Source organism: Aythya ferina (assembly GCF_964211825.1).
Source record: "Aythya ferina genome assembly, chromosome: 4".
Taxonomy (NCBI): domain Eukaryota; kingdom Metazoa; phylum Chordata; class Aves; order Anseriformes; family Anatidae; genus Aythya; species Aythya ferina.
This window is the reverse complement of record NC_140300.1, coordinates 69,213,591-69,239,509: the sequence shown is the minus strand read 5'-3', so window position 1 is coordinate 69,239,509 and position 25,919 is coordinate 69,213,591. Positions and strand designations below refer to the sequence as shown.

At 35.6% G+C, this 25,919-nt stretch overlaps 1 protein-coding gene across 1 annotated transcript in view; it reads left to right on the top strand.

Moving 5' to 3' along the window:
* Positions 1–25,919, top strand: part of LOC311436856 (uncharacterized protein) — a 169,421-nt gene that overhangs the window by 55,042 nt on the left and 88,460 nt on the right. Inside the window, exon 2 of the mRNA XM_084519384.1 lies at positions 9,390–9,505. Coding sequence (XP_084375510.1) covers positions 9,410–9,505 — 96 coding nt within the window. The 5' untranslated portion in view covers positions 9,390–9,409. The remainder of the gene's footprint in view (positions 1–9,389; positions 9,506–25,919) is intronic.

Genomic DNA, 25,919 nt, shown 5'->3' with positions numbered 1-25,919 from the left:
CTGAAAGAAGAGTGAAATAAGCTGTTTTGTACCACTTTATTACCCCAAATCCATTTGTAAAAGAAATGTCTAGGCTTATGGTTCACATGCCACGAGTTATTCACTAAATTCTAGCTGCATAGTCCTTTAAAGGACTCAGGGAGAAAGATAAACTTGGTGTGTCAACACATAAATATAGTGTTCCTTCAACACTGTCTGAGCATACAAACGCCTTAATTACATGTATATATCTACCTGATATAAGGAAAAATGAGCGTGAATGTGCTTCTGTATGTGTGCATGTATGTACATGACTTAATGGTAAATGTGTGTTTAGTGGAATTTTAACATGTCTGTAAGTTATTTTTACCAGCAGAGGTCACTCAGTGTAAAGTGAACAATAGCTTCATCCTTTAAGGAAGACACAAACTTCATTATGAGCTGTAAGACACATTCTGAAAATCATTTGTCTTCAGAAGCACACAGACATTTTAAACTTGCTTTTCTTTTTTTTTTTTTTTTCCATATCTTTGCTGATGCATAAGTTGCAACGTTTATGGACAATAAAATATCAAACATTAAAAAACAAAATAAAACTCGTGACCTCACACTTCTGCATTGTAGCTTCACACTGCTATACAAAGTAGTTGATAAAATGTTGGACTGTAAGGCCACTTACTTTTTTACTGCAGTTTATAAACCAACACAATAAATTTGTAATGTTTGTTTTATATATTACTTTACCACGAAGAGGTAGGTTTCTATGGGTTCACCTACTTTCCTGAACAAAGTGCTATGCGTCAGTCTCAGTACTATTTTTTAAAAGGCCTGTAAAAACTAATAGTTACCTGGAATTTATGATATTATGTACTACTTTCTCCTCTGTATGATGACTTTAAGTGGTGTTTTCTTAAACAGGTTTTCTTAGTATACGTATTTAATTATATCTAACACTTCTAGTTACAAAATGTATTTTTAAAACATTTTGTTCCTACTATCAATGCTGATTTAAAGCAACTTTTGGTATGAAAAAGGATATATTCCCATGTAATTTCAATACAGTGAGTTGTGCAGGTGTAACTGAGAATGTAATGTGGCTTGTGGAATCTTTTTTATATGATAATGATGCCAAAAGAGGAAATGTCCATCGTCCTGTCAGAGCTCAGAGACTGATAAAGAGCTCAGAGACTGATAAATATCTTTGAACTGAACAGAAATAGTTGAAAGGTGATAAAAGTACAAGCTGCTGTTGTAGTTACACTCACTTTTCTAGAAATAATTTCCTTGAAAACCACCATCAAAATCAAAATAAGAATGAAGAATCAAAGTTGTCAGAAAAGAAACTTCTTAAATATGACGTCTGTACTAGTAAATGAATGGAAAAGATGGTTCCAGTTGTCAGTTCACCCACAGAAGCTATCGTATATCAGAAGCTATCATATATCAGATATCTGAAGAAAATATGTAGAGTTTTTAATGCAACTTTGTGACTAGTTAGAGGACTGTATAAGTCATCTTGGAAGGATTTGTCAAACTACTTGACACCAAAGTATTATTCTACACTACCTAGGCCAAATGAGAGAATAAATTATTTCAGAATTATAATACTTATTTGAATCCTTATGCCTGGAGTCTAGGGTCTGTGTGCTTGCTTTGGGACATTCATAGAATCATAGAATGGTTTGGGTTGGAAGGGACCTTAAAGATGTGAGAATCTGTAATTTTCTTCAGACAGGACCTTCTGTGAAGCTATTTTATTTGTGATTGCAGTGGTGGGCATCCTGCCAATTAGGAGCGCATTATAGTAAACATATCATAACCTTTTATTCCCTACTACCTGACAACTTATCACCTCCCCTGTTTCCTCACTGGCTGAGTACTACAGGTTCACAAGCTACTCAATGCTCCTCTATACCATATATGTACTTTTTTTTTCTTTTGATCAACACTTTAATTTCTTTTTCCTTTTTTTCTCCTTTCTTATGTTTTGAGAACTTGTCAGAACAGTAAAACAAAGATCACACTGATCATCCCATTTCGCCCCCCCCCCAGCTTCTACCTTATTTTGGGATAGGGAGACCTTCTAATGTCTTTTACTGTCCACTTAACTACTTAGCATTTCTCTTTGTCGTAACTACACAACTACCTTTTGAATACAGAAGGTTAGTTTTCTACTGCAAAAACACGATTTATTTTCTCATGAGATCATGCAGTTCCAACCCCCCTGCCATGGGCACAGTCCCACCTATTTCATACTCAAAGCCCCATCCAAGCTGACCTTGAACTCTTCCAGGGATGGGGCAGCCATAGCATCTCTGGCAACATCTTCTGCTGCCTCACCTCCCTCAGAGTAAAAAATTTCTTCCTTATATCTAATCTAAACCTACCCTCTTCTTGTTTAAAGCCATTGCCCTTTTTCCTAACACTACACTGAACAGAGAGTCCCTCCCCAGCTTTCCTGTAGGCCCTAATTCTCCACCCTGACTGTATTTGTACTTGGGATTGCCCTGGCTCAGATGCAGGACTTGCACTTGGCCGTGTTGAAACTTCTGAGGTTCTCATGGTCCCACCCCACCTTCAAGCCTAGCCAGGTCCCTCTGGATGGCATCCTATCCCTCCAGAGTGGCAACTGTGCCACACAGCTTGGTGTCATTGTCAAACTTGCTGAGGGAGCACTCAACGTCACTGTTTGTGTCACTGGCAAAGATATTGACCAACACTGACCTCAATATTGCCTGCTGAGGAATGCCACTCATTATTGATCCCCACCTGGATGTTGAGCCATTGATCACAACTTTTTGAGAGTGACCATCCAGCAGATTCCTTACCTGCAGAGTGGTCCATCCATCAAGTTCACGTCTCTCCAATTCACAGAAGTCTGCAGAATTTAACATCGTACACAACTGAGATGAAATAAATAAGGTGGAGTTAAGGAGTAAACCTAATAAGCTTTTTATCTGTATGTATGTCTTGTGGTTTTCTACGGCTTGCATCTTTACCCAGTGCAAAGCAACTTAAGAAAGCCAAAAGAGTCATCTGACCTTACATGTACCTCCTCTTTAATTTAAGCTTTTAGATTAAGTCATAAAATAGCTGAGAAAGATTTTATTACTGGCAAGGCAAGATTACTTACTTTCCCTTTTATTTGTCCTATTACATTTTTTTTGCTTGCAATTCTTGGTCACAGTTCAAAATTGCTGAAGTTGCAAGCAATTGTTAAGAATAAAATTTTAAGAATCACATAAGTAGATACTTGTACTCCTCTGTATCTGATGAATGTATCTGATATTCCGAGGAGCAAGTGGTGTAGCTCTCAAATGATTCAGTGTGAAATTTTAGGTATCAGCCCTTTTTGAAACCAGGCAAATACAAATGTATGCATGTATCTTATATAATACTTGACAGTTCAGGCACCCTAGAGAAAGGGAAAGGATAATATTCTAAGAAAACTATGGTCTAGAGACATATTCATACAGATATGATACTGCAATTACTGGTAAACTTGCATCTTGTGCCTTTTTCAGTAGATAATGCTAAGACCTCTTACGTTCGTACTATAGAAACTATGCATTGAATAGTATGATAATTTCTTCATCTTTGCTCTGTGTTGATGCAACCTAACCCAAATACTGTGTGCATTTTGAGTACCACAGCATAAAACTACTCGAGAGCATCCAAGAGCAATTTGTTGTTGATGAGCTAATATTTATGAATCAGAAACATGCAAATATTTTACATTAAAAGCAAGAAAATCCTAATGTCCTTAATCAGATTAGCCCCATGAAATTCTTTTAATTCAGATATATGTGCTGATTAATTGTATCCAACTACAGGTTTTGAATTCCATAAACTGAAAAGTAGTGTTACATAGTGCGTTTACATGCTCCAGGCAATAACATTAAAACAGAAAAGTGTTTTATTTTCTTTAAAATGTTTCCCAGAGGAGATTCAAGATCCTCTTGAGTTCTTAAGCCTCTGCTTTTGATTCCCCTATCCTTTCTCTGTCTGGACTTAGATCCATTATAACGGCACCCCAATGTGTGTTTCAGTGGTTAAGAAATCAATGAGTTTCACTGGTTTACGAAGACGGTACTGTAGTCTGGTGGATATTGCCTTTCAACTTCTGGAATCGTTCTTCCACTGCTTGCAAAATTGTGCCATGTGGGAAGCTGATCTTGCTGCTATGTTTACAGAAAACAGGGTATGAAATCTCCTGGCTAGTGCTGTTTAGAAGCCTAGACCACGAAAACGTATTTTTATATCTACATTTCCCCACTATTTGTATCTGTGTACATTTGGAGCTTAATGTGCCTCTCCTATGTATTAATAGTTACAACATAATTGGAGTAACTGCAGCCCATAAATATATCCACTTTCACAACCTGAAGAGAGAATAATAAAAGATGAGCTTAGCAGCCTGGTTAGAGGATTCACAGGTCCAGGCTTCAGAAAAACACTGTTTTTTCATCAGCTTGTGCTTATTATGCCTCAGATCTTCTTAACCTGAGGGTATTATGTTGTAATCTACAAAATGATCCATTAGATAAACTTATTAAACTTTAACCTTGAATTAAGAAAGCTTGCTGGTATATTCACAAATTACAGAATTCTCATTTGTAAAACATAACAGCTCATTTACTGCCTTCAGCTTCATCAATAGTAGAAAATCTTATAAAAATTTAATCTTAAAGTGTGAAAAATGCAAATAATAGTTGTAAAACCTTTGTAGAAATGGAAAGAGGAAATATAAACATCCATTTTCTCAGGAAAGGGGAGAGAAATACTTCCCCTACTGTCTTCTTTTGCTCAGGCATTTCATAATGTCACGCATTAGGACAGGGGTAGGGTTTGTTTGTTGCTTTGGCCCTGTGTCCAATGCTCATTTTAGGAGGGACTTAGGCTGCTTTGCATATTGCTGCTCCACTGATAAGAAAGAGGGAAGGATGAGCTGGAATAGAAGGCAATAGAAGGTTATTTTATACTCATTAAAGATAAAAAAAAAAAAAAAAATTATCACACCTAATGCAGCAGGGAACTTTCTTACCGAAATACACATTATAAAAGATATAGACCATATGTGCAGATGTAGGAACTAAGGCAACTAGTGAGGAGAGAGGCTGCTTGAGTGAAGACGTTGCCACACAATATCTATCTATATCTATATATTATATAGATATATACATGTATATAATCTAGATATATATCTACATCCAATATCTATATTTTTTGATGGAGAAGTAGCTTTAAATGAAACAAAGCCTTCACCGTCTTTGCTGTATTGGATTTTTCTTCTTGTAACTACTGTGAACTCTGACTCTTTTGCTTGCTTGACTTAATCACATACAGCTGAGACAAATTAAAAACTCTTGTAGATGTAAAAGCTGCTCTGTTACAATGACAATTTTCTCGAATGAGGAGAACATGGGAAACAGCTAACAGTCTTTTCTCTAATAGGGTGGTAGTTAAAATAAAATAATCTTTAAATTCCTGAAGTGGATGTTTTTTTCTGCAGCTGAGCAGTGTTTGTTCAGCTATGTAGGCTCTCATTTGAAAGGTGGGGAAAAAAAACTACTGTCAGTGGTTTGGTGAGGAGGATGACCTGAGAACATGAATTATAATAATTCTATTTATAGGTCCAAATTGAACTAGGAACCTGCTGTGTTATTTTCTGAACTGTTGTTCAAGGGATTCATTTCATTATTGTCCATTGGTGTTTTGTTTTGAACAAATCATCTATGTAGATGAAGAGATTAATATAGCCCAACTGCATCCTAACAAAAGAATTTGGGTTTAAGTATTTAAAATTATTTGTCTGCCTTGCCTTTTTTTTTTTTTTTTTTTAATATGTCAAAAATGTGAAAAATGTGGAGAAGTCTCTCTCTCTCTCTCTCTTTTTTTTTTCCCCCTCTAACACTGATTTTTAATAGCTCTGGGACAATTAATATGATTTTCTTATTATAAACAAAGGTCTGATCACATAAATCCAGCAAAGTCTGATACAAAATCTTGTGTACGTGCTCCTATGCAATATTTGTCTTTGTATATTTCATGTTTTATTGAAGTGTAGATTAGTTAGTAATAAGTCATTGTTATTTTGTGTTTTTCTGTTTTTATCCAATACCTCTCTGACAGAATTATTGGAAGAATAATAAACCTCCTGCTTCTTAGATGGAATATATTATTTCTATTATACATACATTTTCTCATTTCTTGTTGCTACATCAGAGTTCAGGGAAAAGAAGATCAGAATGTATCAGAAACTTTACTTTACAAAACTCCTATAAGAAATTGCATTTTCCATTCCATTTCCACTCTTTCTATGTGTCCTCTAGTAAACTTTTTTATGTCTAAGCATTCGTTCATGGTACTTTTTTCTAGGTTTTATAAAATGTTGCAAAAGCAACAGTAAAGTAGAGGAACAAGTGAATAATGTGTGGATGACGATTTATTTCCTCGTTGCAAAGACAAATCCATGCTTCTAATCTAGGTTGGATTTAAAATCTTTTATTTGCAAAGAGCAATTCTCCAGATCTTTTCTAATGTGGTAGAATGCTCAGACGGGGAAGTCAGAAGCAGATTTTCATTTTAAATTACCCATTCCTCATGTTCTCTGCTGGTTTTGCCCTGTAGCATTGGTTGACATTTCATGGAGAGTGAGCTACCACATGGCTGGAAAATATAGAATTATAAGAATCACCTGCGTTTGATTTTTCCCATTATATACCAATTGGGATGCAGACATACTTTTCGTAGGTATTTGATTTATAATGAGAAGTTTTTATTCTTCGTTGACCTGTGATTAATGTGTGGCATTTTAGTAAATAAATAGAAGATACTTTCTACATAATTCAGCTCAGAAGTTATGCTTGAGAGGCTATGCAGGTCTTTGACCTGTATCTTCTGAATGGCAGCATACATAATAGAGAATGTATTCTTAAACAAAAACTGCAGAGTACAGAAACATTTTACTGCTTAATGTTTTAAAGCAACCATAATGTAGAAAGAGAGAAATATAACGTCAAGCAGCTTGTCAAATGATGTCTTTTTTATCACCCAATACAGACAGAGTTATCTAAAATATAATAAAGTTAAATCCAGAAAATAATTCTCTATATACACGAATATACATGCTTTGAGAAAGTTTTTTTTTGTTTGTTTGTTTTGTTTTTAACAGTAAGCTCATGACAAATACTAAGAGCAGAAAGCCTGTTAGGTATCAAACTACAGCTAAATTATTTTTGCAAGTGATTCACTAGAAAATGAGTATTCATGTTCTGTGAACTTAAGTAGATCTTGATCACAAGATAATGTGTATTTGTCTTTCCATTCAGATTAACCTTGGTCTAGACACAGTTCCTAGATAAATATGATTCTGATCCTGTTCTGATAGACTTAGTTGTTTGATTAAGCCCTGCATCCAGCCGTTTCTTGGCCACTGTCTAGGAAAAATACCCTATTTTCTATTTTTTTAAATGTTATTATCTTTTAATCACAACATTGCCTGGGAGCAGTGATCAAGGCTCTGTTGTGCAGTTGCTGTACAAATACACAAGATCACTGAGAACACACATGTGATACATCTGGGCTTGGGTAAAGATAAGAGAATAAAAGGGAAAATACATTCACACTGAAAGTCCAGAGAGATACTGCAAAGTGAAAATTAGAAAAGGATGATTTCCCATCTAGTGTTCCTTATGTAGCGATCTTCCAGTTTTATGGTTAAAATTAAATTGATCGTGAAGCTCCTGTCTTCCATTAACTACTGTGTCACTGTAAGAAAATCTAGTCATGCCACAGTAAAGGCAGAAACAGTTGTAAAGAAATTTAGTGTGAACTGTCTGGTGTTTATGCTATGCAACATAGAATTTGAGTAGGAAAGGGAGCGTATGACTCAGCTTCTATCCAGATGTACTCGTAAACAGATTGAATATTTCTCAGAAGCTGGAAGGCAACAGAGTGCATGCACTAAACCAAGTATGAGAATAGACCAGAATAGTTCAGTTGGAAGGCACCTACAAGGATCAAGTCCAACTGCCCGAGCACTTCAGGGCTAACTAAAAGTTAAAGCATATTAATGAGGGCATTGTCCAAGTGCCTCTTGATCACTGATATGCATGGTGGCAACAGCCACCTCTCTAGGAAGCCTGTTCCAGTGTTTGACCGCCCTCTCAGTAAATAAATTTTTCCTAATGTCCAGCCTGAACCTCCACTGTGGTTCAGCTTTGTATTCCTGCATGTCCTGTAACTGGTTATCAGGGAGAAGAGACCAGCACCTGCCTCACTGTTTCCTCTTCTCAGGAAGTTGCAGAGAGCAATGAGGTTACCTCTCAGCCTCCTTTTCTCCAGACTGGATAACCCAAGTGTCCTCAGCCTTCCCTGAGGAAGAAAAACTTCCTGTGAAGATGAGTATTGTTTAGCTTCCAGATAAGAAGCAGCTAAGGTGGTGGTGATATGCATTTTTCTTTATTTTTTTTTAAAGGAAAGATAAATCTATATGCAGAATCAGAAGTTTTCCCTAATGGTATGATAGTAATAGAAAAATTTTCTGAGGTATACAAAACATTTTGGACAAAATAGCAATAAAATCACAAATACAAAGTAAGGAAATGTTCCTACTCTCAGCAGTGGTGCTTTCCAAAGTCACTGTAGGCACATACTGATGCTGTGCTTATTTTCATATATTCATTTTATCATACTTTCTGAGGCCTTGTGTAACCTAATAAACCAGTATGATTAAGCAGGGAGAAATGTAATGAGGGTAAAATGGCAGAAATTCTCCTAGTCTTGTGTCAAGTCTTGTGACTTGAAGGCTTCACTGATCTAAGAAAGATTAGGTGCTGTTAAAACAGTCTGTCTTGGTCAGATGTGCAATGCTGGATTATTCTATAAGGATGGAGCTGCATTTGTATTGATTTCCTTTTTGTAAGTGAAGAGAAACCAGGAAGGAAAAGAAAAAGTATTAGTTTCCAGTGTGATTCTCCAAACTCATCATACCTAATGCCCTGTCTAGATATTGCCTGTTTGCTTCTGTTTTATTATAGTCAAATTTGGTCCCGTCTATGGTAGGTAATGTGTTGCTAGAAATACAAAAGCCCCTGTAGAATGGAGACTGGGTGAGCACTTCCCACCTCATAATTCTTCTAAAACAGAGCTAAGCCATTTTGCCAAGATGGGGGAAATGTGTCGGTACTACGTCACAGTAGCCTCTTCTGGAAGACTTGAATGCATGATCTTTTGGTACTACTGCAAACATTTTTAAAAGGTCAAATATCCAACTAACTCATTTTCCCCCCAAAATATAGTAAGAAGTGTGTCTACATACAGAATCAGATGAAGAAATGATTCAGTCCTTTTTTTAAAAAAGGTTACTTATTAAATAATTTCATTGTTCCTCCTCTCTAATTTTGTAGGTCCTGGAGCATACAATCCCATGATGGAGTCAGATTCCTACATATCTGCATTTGATTCCGAAGTGGAGTGTTTTAACGAACCAAAAGAGACCATCCCTGGCCCTGGAGCATACGAGGTATGTCGGTACTGTCATTACTAGGAATGTGTTAGTTCTGACTGTATCTGAACACAACTAGACTGATAGTTCTGTCCTCTGAATTTTCCTGATACAAACGTAAGCCAACATTATGGGCTCAGTCAATATGTAGATGCAATAGCATCATACCAAGGAGTTTGTTATAAGTAATGGTTTATATAATGATGCATCCTGAAAAAAGCACGTAGGATGTTATGATCCCTAGAAACCTAGGTATTCAGTGAACTGTGAACTTAAAAAAAAAAACAAAACAAAAACAACAAAAAACACAACTCTGTAGCTGCAGACATTTGAAACATTTCAGAATATAAGGTTGTTTGCAGTTCTATGAAATGCTTTTAAAACATACAACTTCAGAAATATTTTATAGGTATGAAAAATACAAAATTTATTTCAGCTAGAGATAATGGATTTTATGATTTTTTATTTTATTTTGCAAACCTATTTATAAGATAAAATCATTTAACTTGCCTGTGCTCTATTGGATACTTTTAAATTAAAGTGTAATTAAAAATAATGAGCAGATAGGCATTTGCTTCATTTTAAATGCTGCTTCTTTTTAACCAGGCAGTATGGGAGTGAGAGTTTCAGTCCCTTTGTTAGCAGATCTGTGTTAAATTTGTTTATGTTCCAGATGGCAATTTTGTTCATTTTCTTGAATGTGGAACAATTCTAGTCTTCAGTAGGGGCAACACTAATCTGATCTTAGTTTTTTTCATCTGATTTTGCTGAAGTGGTAGAATTTGGAGATGTTTGACAAACATGGAAACCAGTGTGTTAAGCTGCGTGTATTCCAGCAAGACTATGATATAAAATACTTTTATTTTTCTTATAAATATTATTGCTATGTATAATATATTTATAGACACAGTCAGAACTGCTGGGTCCCCATTGTGAGAAGATTAGAAATACGCTTCTTTCTAGCCTTGCTGACTAATGTAGTAGCTTTCACATGTGAAAATTAGACTTATATTAGGCAAATGTTCCAAGTAAATTGGTGTAGTGTTTGCAGTTAATTTGAGAGTAAAAGAGGAAGCCTACTTCTTTGGGAAATTTTAATGAGTAATTTGTAAACCTAAAAACAAATGTTTAAGAACTGTTCTGGCCTTTCCGTTTATTAAGTGTCTTCTTTTCATGTGAGATAATATAAATGACAGAAATTTTTGGATGAGTTAATCTCAGCTGAGTTGAAATTATACCTTAATCTTAAATTGCATATAGTTTTTACATCCTGTGTTCACCAGAGTATAGTAAGATTGATTCTGGCTAATACAAGATTGCAGATAATGCAAAAGTCATTTATACCTTGTGTCACAGAAAGCAACATGGTTCATAAAACTCAGTATCATAATTACTATTGCTAGATCTAAATAGTGCAACATCAAACTTCTTGGAGTCCTATTTCCTTTTCAAGTATAATGGCAATGGTCACTTATTATGCTAAAACTTGTACAGTTTATAAATTACATTTGTGGGTAGGTTTATTTTTTTAAGAATAATTTGCATATAAAATTATATTTATAGAATCTGAGAAACTTCACTGATGCACAAGAAAAATGTATGAACAAAAATCTCTCAGGTCATACGGTGTGTATACATTTCTCAAAAAGTCCATAGGGAGCAAGAAAGAGTAAGATAACCCTTTGGGAGAAATAGTTAAACTTCAGTAAGTGAAGATTAATCTAGCATTCTTTTAATCCAAGTACCAAATATGAAAATTAAATGTTTATGGTAGTTTACCTATCTTAGTGTAAATGTCATCCAGAAGGTGTCTGAGCAGTTTGCCCTTATAGGAGAAAGGAACAGTAAGTTACCTGTTAACGTTGCTCGCACAGTCCTTGCAATTCAGGCATAACTTCACCTTTGCTGGGTTAAACCAGCAGATGATCTGAAATTCCAGTAGGCGTGCTTGGTATATGTCACCAATCCCCCTTGAGCTTGAAAGTCATGCTTACCTTTGTACTCTTCTTTCCTGGCTTGTATGTTGCATTGTCCTGTGTATCTGTATTCTTATGATCTTGCTCGGGTATTTATTGTACAGGTGGCAGGAACAGCTGTTTAAGACTGACAGTCACAACTATCAGACTAAGAGCTCTCTAAGTGAGGGCATTTGAGAAGGGAAACTGGCATAACTGACTAAGAGAGACTGAGTGTTTCAGATTACTGAAAGGAAAAAAAAAACAAAACCACCACATTTGTTTACATGTTGCCTTAATAAGCTTCTAAGGGATGAATTGCAGGCTGAATGACTATTTGTTTCAATGCAGAATGGGGTGATCCATTCAACATCTTTCATCATGCTGGATTCCTGGCAGAACAAGCTTTTTGTCTGTTCCAGGGCTTTCTTAGTTCACAATGAATAAATGTTATTTTTCAGCTGCTTCAGAGGCTTTCTGCTAACAGAAAAACACTCTTTACTTATTTTAAAGAATAGTAGATGTAAATAGAGAATTTAATGAGAAGCTTTTTAACTCAAATCAATACTGTAGCACTGTTGACTTCAGCAAAGCTATCTTGTTTTAGGCTAACTGGATACTTGATGTTATATTTCAGTTTTAAACTTCTCTGAGGTTTTCTACACATTTGTTCTGTTATTATTTTTACATCTAAGTGATCATCCCCTTGCCATGTCAAAAAAATTAATGACATATACAGAATACACGCAGATTCTTTGGGAAGTCTTTCATCCTAATTTGTAAACATTTTTATGTTTTATTAAAAAAAGCCTTCAAAACTCCTCATGGTAATTTAAACAAAATAATTTGTTTCCTCCATCTAAATTATCCAGTAATTAGCCTTAGTACCTTCATCTAGGTTACAAGTCTGCTGGAGTTCATCAAGATCTTCTGATTGATTTCTCTGCATTGATTGGTTAGGATCACTGACTTCAAGGATATGTAATGACGTGTAATGCTGTAAACCAGAAGGATTCAACATGTATGCTCTGTTCATCATTCGTTTTCTATAGTATAGACAGTTAAAAATAGCAATAACTGTAGTAATTGTAATGCAGAATTACACATATTGTAGAGTACAATATGACAGCAGAACGAAATTGTGGAGTTGCTAGCCATTTCTTAGTTTTAAGTGTACAGAGCCTCTTGTTCAAAACTGCTAGAATTTAACGTATTCTAAAAGATTCATTAGTCCTATAATTCTTTGAGATAACTCTGTTGGGAGAAAAAGCATTAGAAAGAGAAAAACCTCATGCAAGGTTCTTAGTTCTGTGCTTCTTAGTTCTGTGGCTGAAGGCAAATGGAGTCTGTTGTGTGTAGAGCTCAGTGTAAATCTGTATCTTTCATTGCATGAGAATATCATGGATGAGACATTGCTCATGATTCAGGTGTAAGAGGACATCAAGAATGAAACAGAATTGAAATTCCTATGCAACTTTATTAAATAATTTCCTATTATTTCCTCTCGTAATCTTCAAGCCTTACATGTAAGAATTTGAAGCGGAAGAGCATGTTATGTACTATGCATAAAAAAGGATTTTGTTTTTTACCAATAACTTTAACAGTGACTTTTTCACAAGTAGAGGGTACTCTTTGACAAAGTAAGCAAATAAAGTAATGTTCCTATCTTTGAGGGAGAGAGAAAAAAAGAATGGGGGAGGTACATGTTCAGTTGCTCTTTGGAAATTTGGGAAGCATTTTTTGTTGACTCGAGGGAAGCATACATGTAGCTTAATTATGTGCTGCACATACCATTAATATTCTTTGTGCAAATCTGAGAAGTCTTAAACTTTTACAGTGGCATCCATAATGTTTACAGAGCTAACCAGCAGCAGTAATACAATCACTCTGCATACGTTCATATTTTCAGAACAAAGAGTGCCCTCCTTTTATTTAAATGAAAGAAATCAATGTGAGTTTTCCCCACTTTAAGGGGAGAATCACATTGAGTAAGTTTTGAAAGACCTATGCAGGGTTTGGGAAGTGTTATTTTATGTTCTGTTTTAATGGAAGTTCCACAGTAATTCCCTTTAATCTGATAGTGTACACAAGACTTTTATCCTGTTCTAAGAAATCCAACTATTTGTATCTTGTCCTTAATTAATGTTTGCATTTAAGTGCCACTTCTGGAAAAAAAAAAAAAAAAAAAAGTGTATTTACTTAAGTGCCCGTGTTTAGATTTATCAAATTGTATTTATGCACAATTTAAACAAGGCAAATGTAAAAACCCCAAACAACAAAGCAGGAGTATATTACAAATTCTCTATCCTTTATTAACTATTTTACATAATGATTGTAAAGAATGTAATTGAATATGCTTGACAAACCTGATATTAATTATTCTACTGATTACCATTGGGATAACCTTTGGCTCATAAAAATACTTCTGGAGAAGCAATAGTTGTCTTTCTGAATGCACGAAATTTGATTACATGTAAGCAATTTCTAGTAATATTCAAAGGAATGGATACACTGAAAAAATTGATGAGGATTTCCTTTTTGTGTTTGTTTGTTGATATGTATTATAAAAAAACAAAAACAAACAAGCATAAACATTATAGTACTCAAAATTAAGATTGGCTCATTGAAATTCTAGGATAACAGGAGAATTAATAGGGAAAGCAAATCAAGACACAGGTCTTTGGGGAAAAAAAGGCATGTGCCACATTGAAAATACATTTAATAATTTGAACACAGGGGGAGGAGTAAAACGTATATAATATGAAGGAAACAATTGTTTCTTAAAAAAGTGTGACTCTAGGAGGAATGCAGATTTGCAGATTTAAAAATTATACATGATGAGTCAAATGTCTGGAAACTATTTTTATTTTTGTTTTTGTTTTATTTTACTTTATTTTTTACCTTGGTGAAGATTAGTGCTATTACACATAGCATGTTTTCAAGAAACCATCTGATTGGGGCCTGGAAAAAGAGAGAAGTGGGAAACATAGAGATATCTTATGGCTTACGGTTTTAGTTGAACACATTTGAATTGATCAGTTCATGTAGGAATAAGGTAAAGACAGAGAAAAGTGAGGACTGATGGAGAACCTACCTTGGAGATCTGAGAGGAAAGAACTTCTTGATAACTGCTGTGAAAGAGCACAGCAAAGGTGCAAAGTACCTGATAGTGTATTTCACTAAAAAGAGTCCATAAGTCAGGAGACTGCAACCCACACTGATCCAAAAATAGTTTCTAAAACCAACTTTTTTTTTTTTTTTTCAGTTTCTATTAATTTAAAGCTTACAAATAGTTTATTTTAGAAAACTATCTATTTCTAAAAGAAACTATTTGCAAATCGTCTATATACAGTGTCTATACCTATATCTAGTTTGAAACCTCTTTAATACTTCTCTGTGGAATATCTATATAAGTATAAAGTATTAACTGGTTTATGGTAGATAAATGATTCTTGAAATCATTAAAGGAAACAGAAATTTTTGAAAAGTACATAGAGCCATTTTATTCTTGTGACCATTATGGGGCTTATACCAGGAATAGTGCAGCCAGCAGGAGCAGGGAGGTGATCGTCCCCCTGTGCTCTGCTCTGGTGAGGTCGCACCTCGAGCACTGTGTTCAGCTTTGGGCCCCTCACTACCAGAAGGACATCGAGGCCCTGGAGCATGTCCAGAGAAGGGCTCCGAAGCTGGTGAAGGGCCTGGAGCACAAGTCCTGTGAGGAGAGGCTGAGGGAGCTGGGGGTGTTTAGTCTGGAGAAGAGGAGGCTCAGGGGAGACCTCATTGCTCTCTGCAACTACGTAAAAGGAAGGTGTGGGACGCTGGGGGGTTGGCCTCTTCTCACAGATAATAAGAAATAAGACAAGAGGAAATGGCCTCAAGCTGTGCCAGGGGAGGTTTTGGTTGGAAATTAGGAGAAATTTCTTAGAAAGAGTGGTTAGGCATTGGATCAGGTTGCCCAGGGATGTGGTGGAGTCACCGTCCCTGGAGGTGTTTAAGAAAAGGTTGGACATGGTACTTAGGGACATGGTTTAGTGAGTAACATTGGTGGTTGGGGGATGGATGGAACAGATGATCTTGAAAGTCTCTTCCAACCCTAATAATTCTATGATATATGTGTTTCATCTACGCCTGTTAAAAACACCACCATCACCAAACCAACAAAACTCACCAAAGCCCCTAAAGACTGAGAAGTTTCAGGATGGAAGAATCTCTACATCTTGCTTGTTAAGTGGTTAATAAAATACAGGCTCGGTGGAAGCAGGTGGGTTGTGCCAACAAAATGCAGATAATGTTTCAGCCAGTAGGGATAAATGGCCATACTGGTTCAGACCAGTGGTCCATGCTGCTGAGGATCCTTTCTCTGGCAAGGATAACATACAAAGATACCTTTGTATCTTTAGATTTAAAGGCATGGGGTGAGCTCCTTAGCTTTCTCTTCTTGTAACTCTGATTTTGTGTCAGAAATTGAAGTAACCTGGGAAGGGGGGAACAATGGTCTGAGGAGAATCAAGGGAAGCACTGGATAGACATGGAAAGAAACTATATGGCATGAAAGACCATGCCTAGTTACAGCATGGAGCCTGAAAGAGGCTTACAGAACTGGAACTGTATGCTTGAAGAATATCCATATGTATTATGTTGGTATCAGAGTTAACTTTAGTTTTTAAAAGTGCAGGTCTCCCATGTGCTATTTTAGTATTAGTTGATCCATGTCAAAATACTTGATCTCTGATATTATTTATAGTTGAACATTACTTTAAATGCTGTAGTGCTTTTTTAAAAAGACTCTTTAAATAGGAATACTTAGAGGCTTTTACTCTGTTGTCTTTGGTTTCCTTGGTAACTGGACATTTTTAGTTATTTACATGTTTTCTCCTGTTACTTAAGCAGGCTTTTGTATTTTTACTTTTGTATTGCAGAATAGCAAAAAAATAAGGCAATCAGCAGAAGCATCACATTAGCATTATTTTTCATTAGAAGAGAACCTTTATTTTTTTTGACATACTACAATAGACTTTCAGGCTGTATTTAAAACAAGACCACAAAATAAGATCTTACATAAATAAAAACTTCCTCATTTATGCAGAAAATTTCTAAATGCTTTAAAGATACTTTGAGAATAAAAGGATTTTGTTTATTGCACGTCATCCAACACTGAAGTACTGTTGTTTCTTTTGCACAGAACATGTATGCCTTTAACAAATACATTAGAAGTGGCATACATTAACTGCGTGGTATAGAACAATAAAACACATTAACTAAATGTGGTTTATTCACTGCAACTGCAAGGATAATTCAGAGGAAATATATTGCTGGCTGTTTAACATGGAATTTATTTGGGATATCAGGGTGCAAATCATAACTCTTACTCAAGAGACAATCTTTTTTTGTAGTCTAACAGTATAAGAAATATATCTCAAGCTACCACTGGAATATTAATACATATTGTTGGGTACCTGAGTTTGCTTTTTATTTGACTTCCAATATGGTGTAGTAAATCTGATCCTAGTGCTTTACTGTTCATCTTGCTGGAGCCAAAAGTTATGTGGTGTATCTCTCAGTACTGTGCTGTAGCTCTGCTTTAGGCTGATTCAGAAAGAGAAAAGGAAATTGATACGAAATATTTCTTCCTGCAGCACTTGGCTGAAAGTGCCAGTTTTCAGCTAAAGCTTGTATTCCTGCAGAATTACATTACAAAGTTGTTAGCTGCAGATATAAAGAAGCATAGTCTTAAAAGTTTTATTTTACAGTATTTTATACATTTATACAAATTATACAGTGTTGAAAAATGCATGCCTTCACATGAGAGCCAGGCTCCTGTGATGCTGTATTGTGTACTTATTGTCACCTGCAAAGGGCAGGCTGTGAGGTCAGATTGTGCTGAAACTAATGATTATGGAGGAGTTGCACTTTGTGGACTTTAAAAAATGGCCAGCAAGTTTTAATGGCATTCGGTGTATAATCTCTACATTTTAAATAAATTCAAAATAGCATTTCCAGTCCATCATTATGCTTAATTAGATTCACAACAGACGGTTTTCCACAGCAGATAAACTCCATAATCTGGTGACATTTTAGCTTTTGTACTGTTGGGAGATTAGATTGCTCCAGTGAAGGGCTGTGATTTCCTCAAAAGAAATTATGCAATCAATTGATTTTGGCCTCAAATTACTTTAAATAAGGACTACAACAATGACTATATTGTGCTGTATTGAGATTTTAAAGACATGGGGTAGTTGCTGAGACTCAGGAGAATAAGACAACCGGCAGATCACCTACAGCAGCTAAAAGTCCATGTGTCGTGCAAGTGAGTAATATGTAATGTGATTCACTGTTATACTAGATATGCCGCGGAGGGTGTAAGCGAATAGACATGGTGATTGGTGCTGCCTTGTGTTATTCATGGAGCTAAAACTGCAACAATGCTTTGTTAACGTCTGCACTCCTGTTTGTCCTGTAGGAAGGGATGTACTGGGTTAAATCAAAGGTTTGCAACCCAGAATCCCTTCTCCAGCAGTTGTTAAATGCAGGTAGTCTAAGGAAATGTGTAAACTTGTGACAAGTAAAGAGCAGCACTGGTATAAATAACTCTCCTGGCATCCAATCATTTGCATCTCAAAGAGAATGGAAGTCTAGTTCTATGCATTTCTTGAAGTAAAACTGAAAAGAGTTTCTCTTACATGAGGTTGTCTAACCTTGCTTTAAACCTGCGTGAACTTCTTGCAACTATGACATCTAGCAGCAGGGGGTTCTGCAGGTTAACCATGTTATATGAAGAGGTTCCTTTCTAAGTCCCTTTGAAATTTGTTAGCTTTATTTGCTGCTACTTTTTTTTTTTTTTTTTTTTTTTTTTAGATAGAAAAAATCCTTTATTATTAAAAAGCAATAGTTGCCGCTCCCTATCTAGTCTCCACATGCCTCTCATAATTTATAGACCTCTGTTACAGCACTGCCCCTCATATACGTATATATGTTTTTCTTTACATACCACCCTACCACACTTAACTATGCTTGTTACATGCCTTCGGTCACCTTTGCTGCACTTCTGAAAGTCTTCCAGTTCCGTGTCTCAGTAATTCTGAAATACAATGGACTGAAGTTTGTCCTGCTGCAGAGTGTGCTCATAAATTTAATTTAATTGTCTAGGCCACGTGGTATTGCAATTGACAGGATGTGCTTGGGAAGCTTTGTGGACATCTGTCTTTGTAGCACTAACCTGCTTCAGCTTCAGAGCTGCACATAATTTTCAGAGCTGGGGCTCTATCATAGCAAAACTTTCATGGTACTGCTGTCACAAAAGAAGTGGAATGACTGCTTTGCAAATTTGAGGTCTTTCCATGAGTTTGGAATGGGACATAGTGCAGTTACTGTTGATAATGTGATAAGAAAACCTTAACACCAAATTCACTTGGTTTCTAATCCACAACATAACAATACAAAAGAGAAATCAGTGGGCTGGAGAAATGTTTACAGAATACATTTTTTTTTAAGATACTGAATTACCATATTTCTCACCGTCTTTCCTATGGCAAAAGCACTGCTTATAACAATACACTGTTGAAATTATACTGTAACTTATAAATGGGACAAAATTAGCCATAGTGTTATTATACTCCAGTCATCATTAGTTGTTTTTCATGATTAAATTGGTCTCATAACTATAACTGGTTCTGCATCATCTACTAAGAAAGCAGTAGAGTTATTAAAAAGCAATAAAGGCCCTGGTACTTTGTCCAATAGTTTAACACATTTAGTATTTTAGGTTTGAAACTATCTTAGGAGGAATTCTCAATCTTAAGTTAAAAAAAAAAAGAGAGAGAGAGAAATATATTCAGTGATTAGTGATTTATGCAACATACCTAATCAAAATTTAAAACATTCCTTTGGAGAATAGGCAACTCATTTCAGATTTCTCCTGAGGTGGTGATGCTTTATATAGTACATAATAAATATACTGCTTTTCTCATCACATAGTGAACATTTAATTTTTCCTCTTAAGTTGTAGTAAATCCTTGCCTATATGGGTCTCTGTATTCTAAATGGAAATGATCAGTATGCTGCATAAAAAAAATTACCAGATACTCTTATATTAGTTAGCAATTACTGTAGACTTGGACATTCCTCTGTTGTATATTGTCAAGACTACTGCTATGAACCACTGGCTCATTGTGTCTAGTCTTAAGACCTCACTGTATTGAACATAAGCACTAACAGCTATTGTTGTGTGAAATTTTGGTAAATTTTGATAAACAGTTTTTGATTGTTTCATGAAATTAATGTTCATAATTTTGAATATTTATTGGCAGTATGTATGGGTTTTATCCAGTCTTTAGTCCATGATAACGCTTTACTTACCCAGGTGTTCTGTTTTTCCATGATAATCTCACAAAAATGATGGTGTTAAAAGCTTTTTAAAGTTGCAGATAAATTGTGTCCACTGGTTCTCCTTATTACATGTTTTGGTTTGGTATCCTCAGAACAGTCTAGTAGAACAAATGAAAAAACCCATGCTGTCCAATTACAGAACTCATGTTGCATTTTTGCATTTTATCGTTTTTCTTTGTTAACTTTCAAATTCTGTTTTAACTCTTCTGAACCAATATACCTAATACTTCAGTTGGATTTTACAGTCACTAATTCTCAGGCTAATCTTAGTGCCTCAAAAAAAAAAAAAAAAAAAAAAAGTGGCCCATCCATTCCTCCAGTAGAACTAGAGACTGGGAGCAAAAACCTTTTATTTTTTTGAATAATTTTAATGCTTGCACCCTAGTTTGATATTTCTTCTGTGACAATATTTCCTACCTATTAAAGTGAGGGCAAGAAAATAAGCAAATGAAAAGATCTTGAGAGAAAGCATTTACCTATCGCTAAATCTATGCTCAAGCATAGTGTAATATATGTTTGTTTAACTGAATTGATATTGCCAACTTTCTGGTGGTCTATATGGTCTTAAAAGGGTATGAAAACATGCACAGGTAAACAGACCTAGAAAAGGGCATAGGGGAATATCAGTATCAGTGGAAAGGATGCATCTGACTCTTGCTGAGGTCAATATCAAAGTTCCTATTGATTTTCAAGTGAGTAATGTGTTACTGTTTGCTTGGCAGGATGACTCTTCAATTAATGGAAGTGTAAGGTCAGAGTCAGCAACCAGAGCCTCAGCAGATGTTGCAGTTGCCAAGGCTGTGGGTCTTGTCTTGTGTATAAGTAAACCTGTCCTGGAGAGAATGCTTCTTGGGCTTGCAGGGCTTTGTCAGTTGTGTTTAGTGACTGCTTTAGTGACATTTAGGCTTCATTCTGTAAGAATCCACTGATGCTCTTTGGTTTCCGACAGTCAAACCTACACCTTAAACTTACATTTTGGCATCTGATCCAATCTGATTTGACATTTTAGGCTTTGTACAAGTCAGCTGAGTTGCAGAAGTACCTAAGAGGCCAATCTATCTGAAATGTGATTTTATTTTAGTTGAGATGGGGCATCCATTGCAGTGGCAAAAGTGTCTCTGTTGCCTGCAGAGCTGGTGTAGGTGACCGGTTTGGACTAGACATCTGATTTATTTTTGCATAGGTAAGATCAGATGAGATAATTACACTCCACATACCTGAGTAATTCCTGAAAAGTATTATTTTCAATTTTATAAAAAATGTAAGCTACTCTTATTTTCATAGGCTGTGTGATCTCTGATTTAATTAAAATTAAAATATGCATAGACATTTATGGTACTTGCATATTAAAACACCTTAAATGTAGGGGCTGACAAATATGCATGCCAAAACAGTAAGTTTATGGGTTTTGTATGGAATATGTGGGTTTTGCTGTATTGTGGGAAGTGTCTGCATAAAATTTTACAGTGAATAAAGCTCAGGTCACTTCAGCGGAGGTTTTCCTGAGTACAAATTCAGGACCTAAACCTAAATTATTTACATCTGTAATCTCTGTCCTTTTTTAAATGTGAAAGCTGAACAACCAGTAGCTATGTCCTTACACAGGTAAAAGGTGACCAACAGAGTCAGCATTTTTTAAATTGCTGTCATTGATGGAAGTGTAAGGATAGAGATTCAGCATAAGCTTGAGTGAGCAGGCTGGACAGTAGAAATGTCATATCAGTTTTGAGAGTGCCCTCGGTGCTGGTGAGCTCTGTGACAGAACACTGGCCTTGGCAGACTAAAAGTCAGGATCTTCCTTTGAAAGCTAAACCTCTTATTTTTTAGGTAAGCGCTTAACTTTCAAGCAGTTAAATCCAGTAGGCTTGCTCTTTGTTGTTGGATACAGCCAATATTACAGCTGAAGGCAGCAAGGACTGTGAGAAATATTATGGCATTAAATTTTAGATAAAGAGCTCCAATGGATCTGAAAAAAAAAAAAAAAAAAAAGTATCTGCTTCAAAATATATTTTACAGAACAGGTAAGGCTCTACTGAAATAATTTCCTTGTTTAAATGGAAACATGACAACACGCTACTTGTTTACATCTTACCTTGGATATTTGACTCTTGGCAGATTAAAGCAGCTTCTAGGGTACGAACAGGGTGAACAGGGTGAACAGTGAACCTCTGGCCTTCTAGAAATGTTTGGTTTAATTGGCTGGAAGGTCCACATTCAGATGTGACATTAACTTCCTCAATTCAGGTCACTTCCTACATGATGTAGTAGTTCCATACCCTGTGTAGAAAACTGGAATTTTGAATGATCCCTGCAGGGATTAAAATACATACAAATGCAACTACAAGACTTAATTAAAATCCTTCTTCAACTACTCATAAACACTGTTAAATTAGATTTAGACAGATGGGACAAATTATTATTATCATTATGGGAAAAAGACACTATCATGAAAATTAACATTCTCCCTTGTCTCATCTCCATTTGTAAAACCCCATGCCAATAGAAATCCCCAAGCAAAACTTCTCGATAATAAATAACTTGTCAGTGAGATTTTATGGGATTGTAACAACACAACAAACATCTATTACTTAAAAATATGCACAAAGAAAGGAGAATTAAATTTCCTAAATCTTAACAAAACTTTTCTTATAATTCACATTACAATGATCACTAGAAAGGCATTCAAAAATTATGGGGAAACTTAGCAATTGAATTAATTGAAAAAGAGTATATGGAAGTGTTGTTCCTTTCTTAATAAATAAAAAAAAAAACCACTAGGATCAATTATTTTGGCACAGATTTCACAGCTGACAGTGATTCTTTTCAGTATTGGTAGCCCAAGGCAGATCTGGTTGTTGTTTTGCTTTTCTAGATTGTGAACTTGTACTAGAACAGAACATCTTTGTGATTGCCCTAAATTTTAGACATGGATAAAGTGAAAACAGGCATAATCCTGAAAATCTGTTTACAATCTCTGACAGCAATCAGGTGTAAATACCCTTAAACTGAAGCAGTCACAACCTTAGAAAGAATACTGGAAAATCAAAAGGTGGGGTGGAACCTCCATTTTTACCGCACTAATTTCTGTCTTTATTGTTTTGAGGGTTGTTTGCAACAAGAGCTGTCCTGCTACTACGTGTTACTAAGGTTACAAAGATTTACAGATTGATTAGGGCAGTGCAAATATATTTAAAACACACTCACACACATCTATATACTTGACTAAAGTGAGTTTTAAGATGCTTTATCTTTTACTTAGAGCTTTGGATGTATTCCGTGCTTCACTATAACAAAGAAACCTGTACATGTGTGGAGAGAGGAGGTAGTAGCTTGCTGTTGTTTAGTCATTAGCTGCAGTCAAGGTGCCTTTCATGAAGAAGGGATGACAGATAGGTAACGTCCCCACTATCAGATCCACTGTCAGGGGATGTACTTGTCAGGGACAGCAGGAGACAAAGTGCATGGGGATACAGGTGCACCTTTCCTAGCACAGGAGTAAGATAAATGCACCTATTGTCACCGCTCCCCTGCCTTTCCATAGCCATTAGTATGACAATGCTATAATTGATTACCTGACATAGGACCTGCTTTGAAATTTTTCTCTTTTTGAAGCTGTCCTTTCAGCTTTTCAACAGTGTATGGCTATCTGCTGTGTCAATACATGGGTCTTTCTAGTTCAAGCCATGCTATCCTTGTAGTGGCAGAAAATTATAGGTATGTGTAACAAAAGGTGGAAATATTTATGTTTGGTAGCTATGTTAGCAGCTGTGCTTGGCAATGGTCTGTTACGGAATAATAGCAAAGGTTAGGAAGGTATTTTTCAGGGTAAGGAGAATTGTCAATATAATTTAACTCACCAATTTACTGCAGCAACATACTTTGCATGCTAAAGCCCTTTATTTTGCTTATGTGTTTTCCTCTGGATGCACTATCCTAATTGAAAGAGAAAGAGTTCTGCTAGTTCTGCTCGAGACGATTCTGCATATCATAGGTAATCACTATGCATTAACCAAATTAAGTGCACTGGACTTGAGACCAATCCATAGCAGAATGTGCACATTATGAAAAACTCATTTTGCTTCCATTCTAATAACCGCCTGAAAAGTACTGAATCCTACAGAATTTAATTATGTTTTTAGGATTTACTTTGTAATTACTCATCAGCCTATCAATAAAACACATCTGGGAGAATAGCAAGAGAAAAACCGTAAAACATTGTGGCAGCGCCCACAAAATATTGCCATATTCCCAATACAAACTCTTTTTGTCATTCCACAGTGTATTCCCCCTACTTTGACAAGTCTTACTGGAAGCTGCAAGTATTTATGAAAATATGTATGCCTTTTGATTTGAGACTCATTTTATTTATAGCTCTTTTTAAGATGATGTTTCCATTTTAGGACAAGCTGGAAAGTAAATGTTTTCTTACCTCACTTCGATAGCCACCTGTTTTATATGGAAAGATGACCATTTAAACCATGTTGAGACTTGTTTAGAGTCTTGCACTCAGCAAACCAGTATCTGAATGTATTAAGGAATTTTGTGTATTTACATTCCTGGGACATTCTCCAGCTAATACAAAGGTGGATAGTGTAGATTTAGCTTTAAGGCTTTTTGCTTCTAGTTTAAACTGGCTAAACAAATGAAAAAAAATCCTACATACAGGTAGAAGACAGCTTTTAAAATGATTGCACACTGTATAGACGCTAGATTCTTATCTTTAAAATCTATATTTATGATTTCATGAAAATGTTCACATGCTAAAATTACTCAAGGTTTTCAATTCTTTTCTATCCCTTGAATAATACAGAGAGGAACTTATCTTTAAGAAATAGATAACTGCTGCCACAAAACCCAGAAACAGAATGATGTAATGTTTAGATGAACTTTTACCATAACTATAATAACAGTATGATAATTTCCTATTTTCAGAAATAACAAAAATCAGCTAAAGAGTTGTTAAGTCTTTTACGTTGTCTGTATTCCCAAGCATGATAGTTGATGAAATTTTCAGAGGAAGTCAAAGTTCTTAATTGTGCTCTTAATGAAATTCCTAACATTGGTAATGATACTGTCTTCTTATATTTTTCCAAAGAGCTGCATGAACCCTGGTCATGGATGGCTTTGATTTATGAAAATGGTCATATTTATAGTGCTTGTTAGTCATTCGGAATTGTTTGTTTGGGCAAACTGTTAATGTCAAACTAGTATAATTTTATTGATGTAATTATTTCTTTCATTATAGCAGTGCCTGCAAGCATTGCTATAGTTAGAGTTATATTAGCATTCTGCTCTAAAACCCTTATTTCCAGGATTTATAAATTAGCAGTAAAAGTTTGCTTCAAGCTAAATCTAGATATATAAAGTGTGAAGCATGTGTACAGTTTTGGAAAAGTTTCATAGGATGCAGTAAAACTCTTATTTTTAATTCTACTGTTTCTGAGAGGTGGACAGAAAGCCTGGGAGAAAGGTACCAGCTAAAGTAGGTTTGTATATATAGAATAAAGAAAATGGTTTTCAATTTTGCAAGAAGGGAATATTATCTTGATTGGAATCCCTAATTTAGGCCTTTGTAATATTTGTTTTTACTAGCATGTTGAAGCAGATCATGCCAGCTGATGAGTTTACTCCTGATGGTGGTAACTCAAAAGGGTTCGTGGTAGGCCTAGGGTTGTTTTCATCCATGCACTGCCATCTGAAAAGGTGGCTGTAAAGGCATAAAGGTGTCCTTTCATTCAAAAGATTCAGTGTCGGCATAAAACTGCTATCGATGACTGTGGGAAGAAATATGTGTGGATAAACTCTAATGGAATGCCATGTTCTGCTGTCCTAATACACATTCTTGTTTCCTATAGTAAAGTAAGGAGAAAATACCCCATTGAGTTAAGATTTGCATTTTTTTTTTTTTTAAGTTAAATCCTGTTTCTGAAGCATGTACCATACCTCAGGTGACATTAGTTCAGGAAACACAGTAAATGCATTTACACATTTCATTTATATGTGTAATTTTGTGGCTCATCAGATTTACACTTGATAATATCTTTTTCCATACTGTACATTTTATTATGAGGAAATCAACATGTTGGGCATTG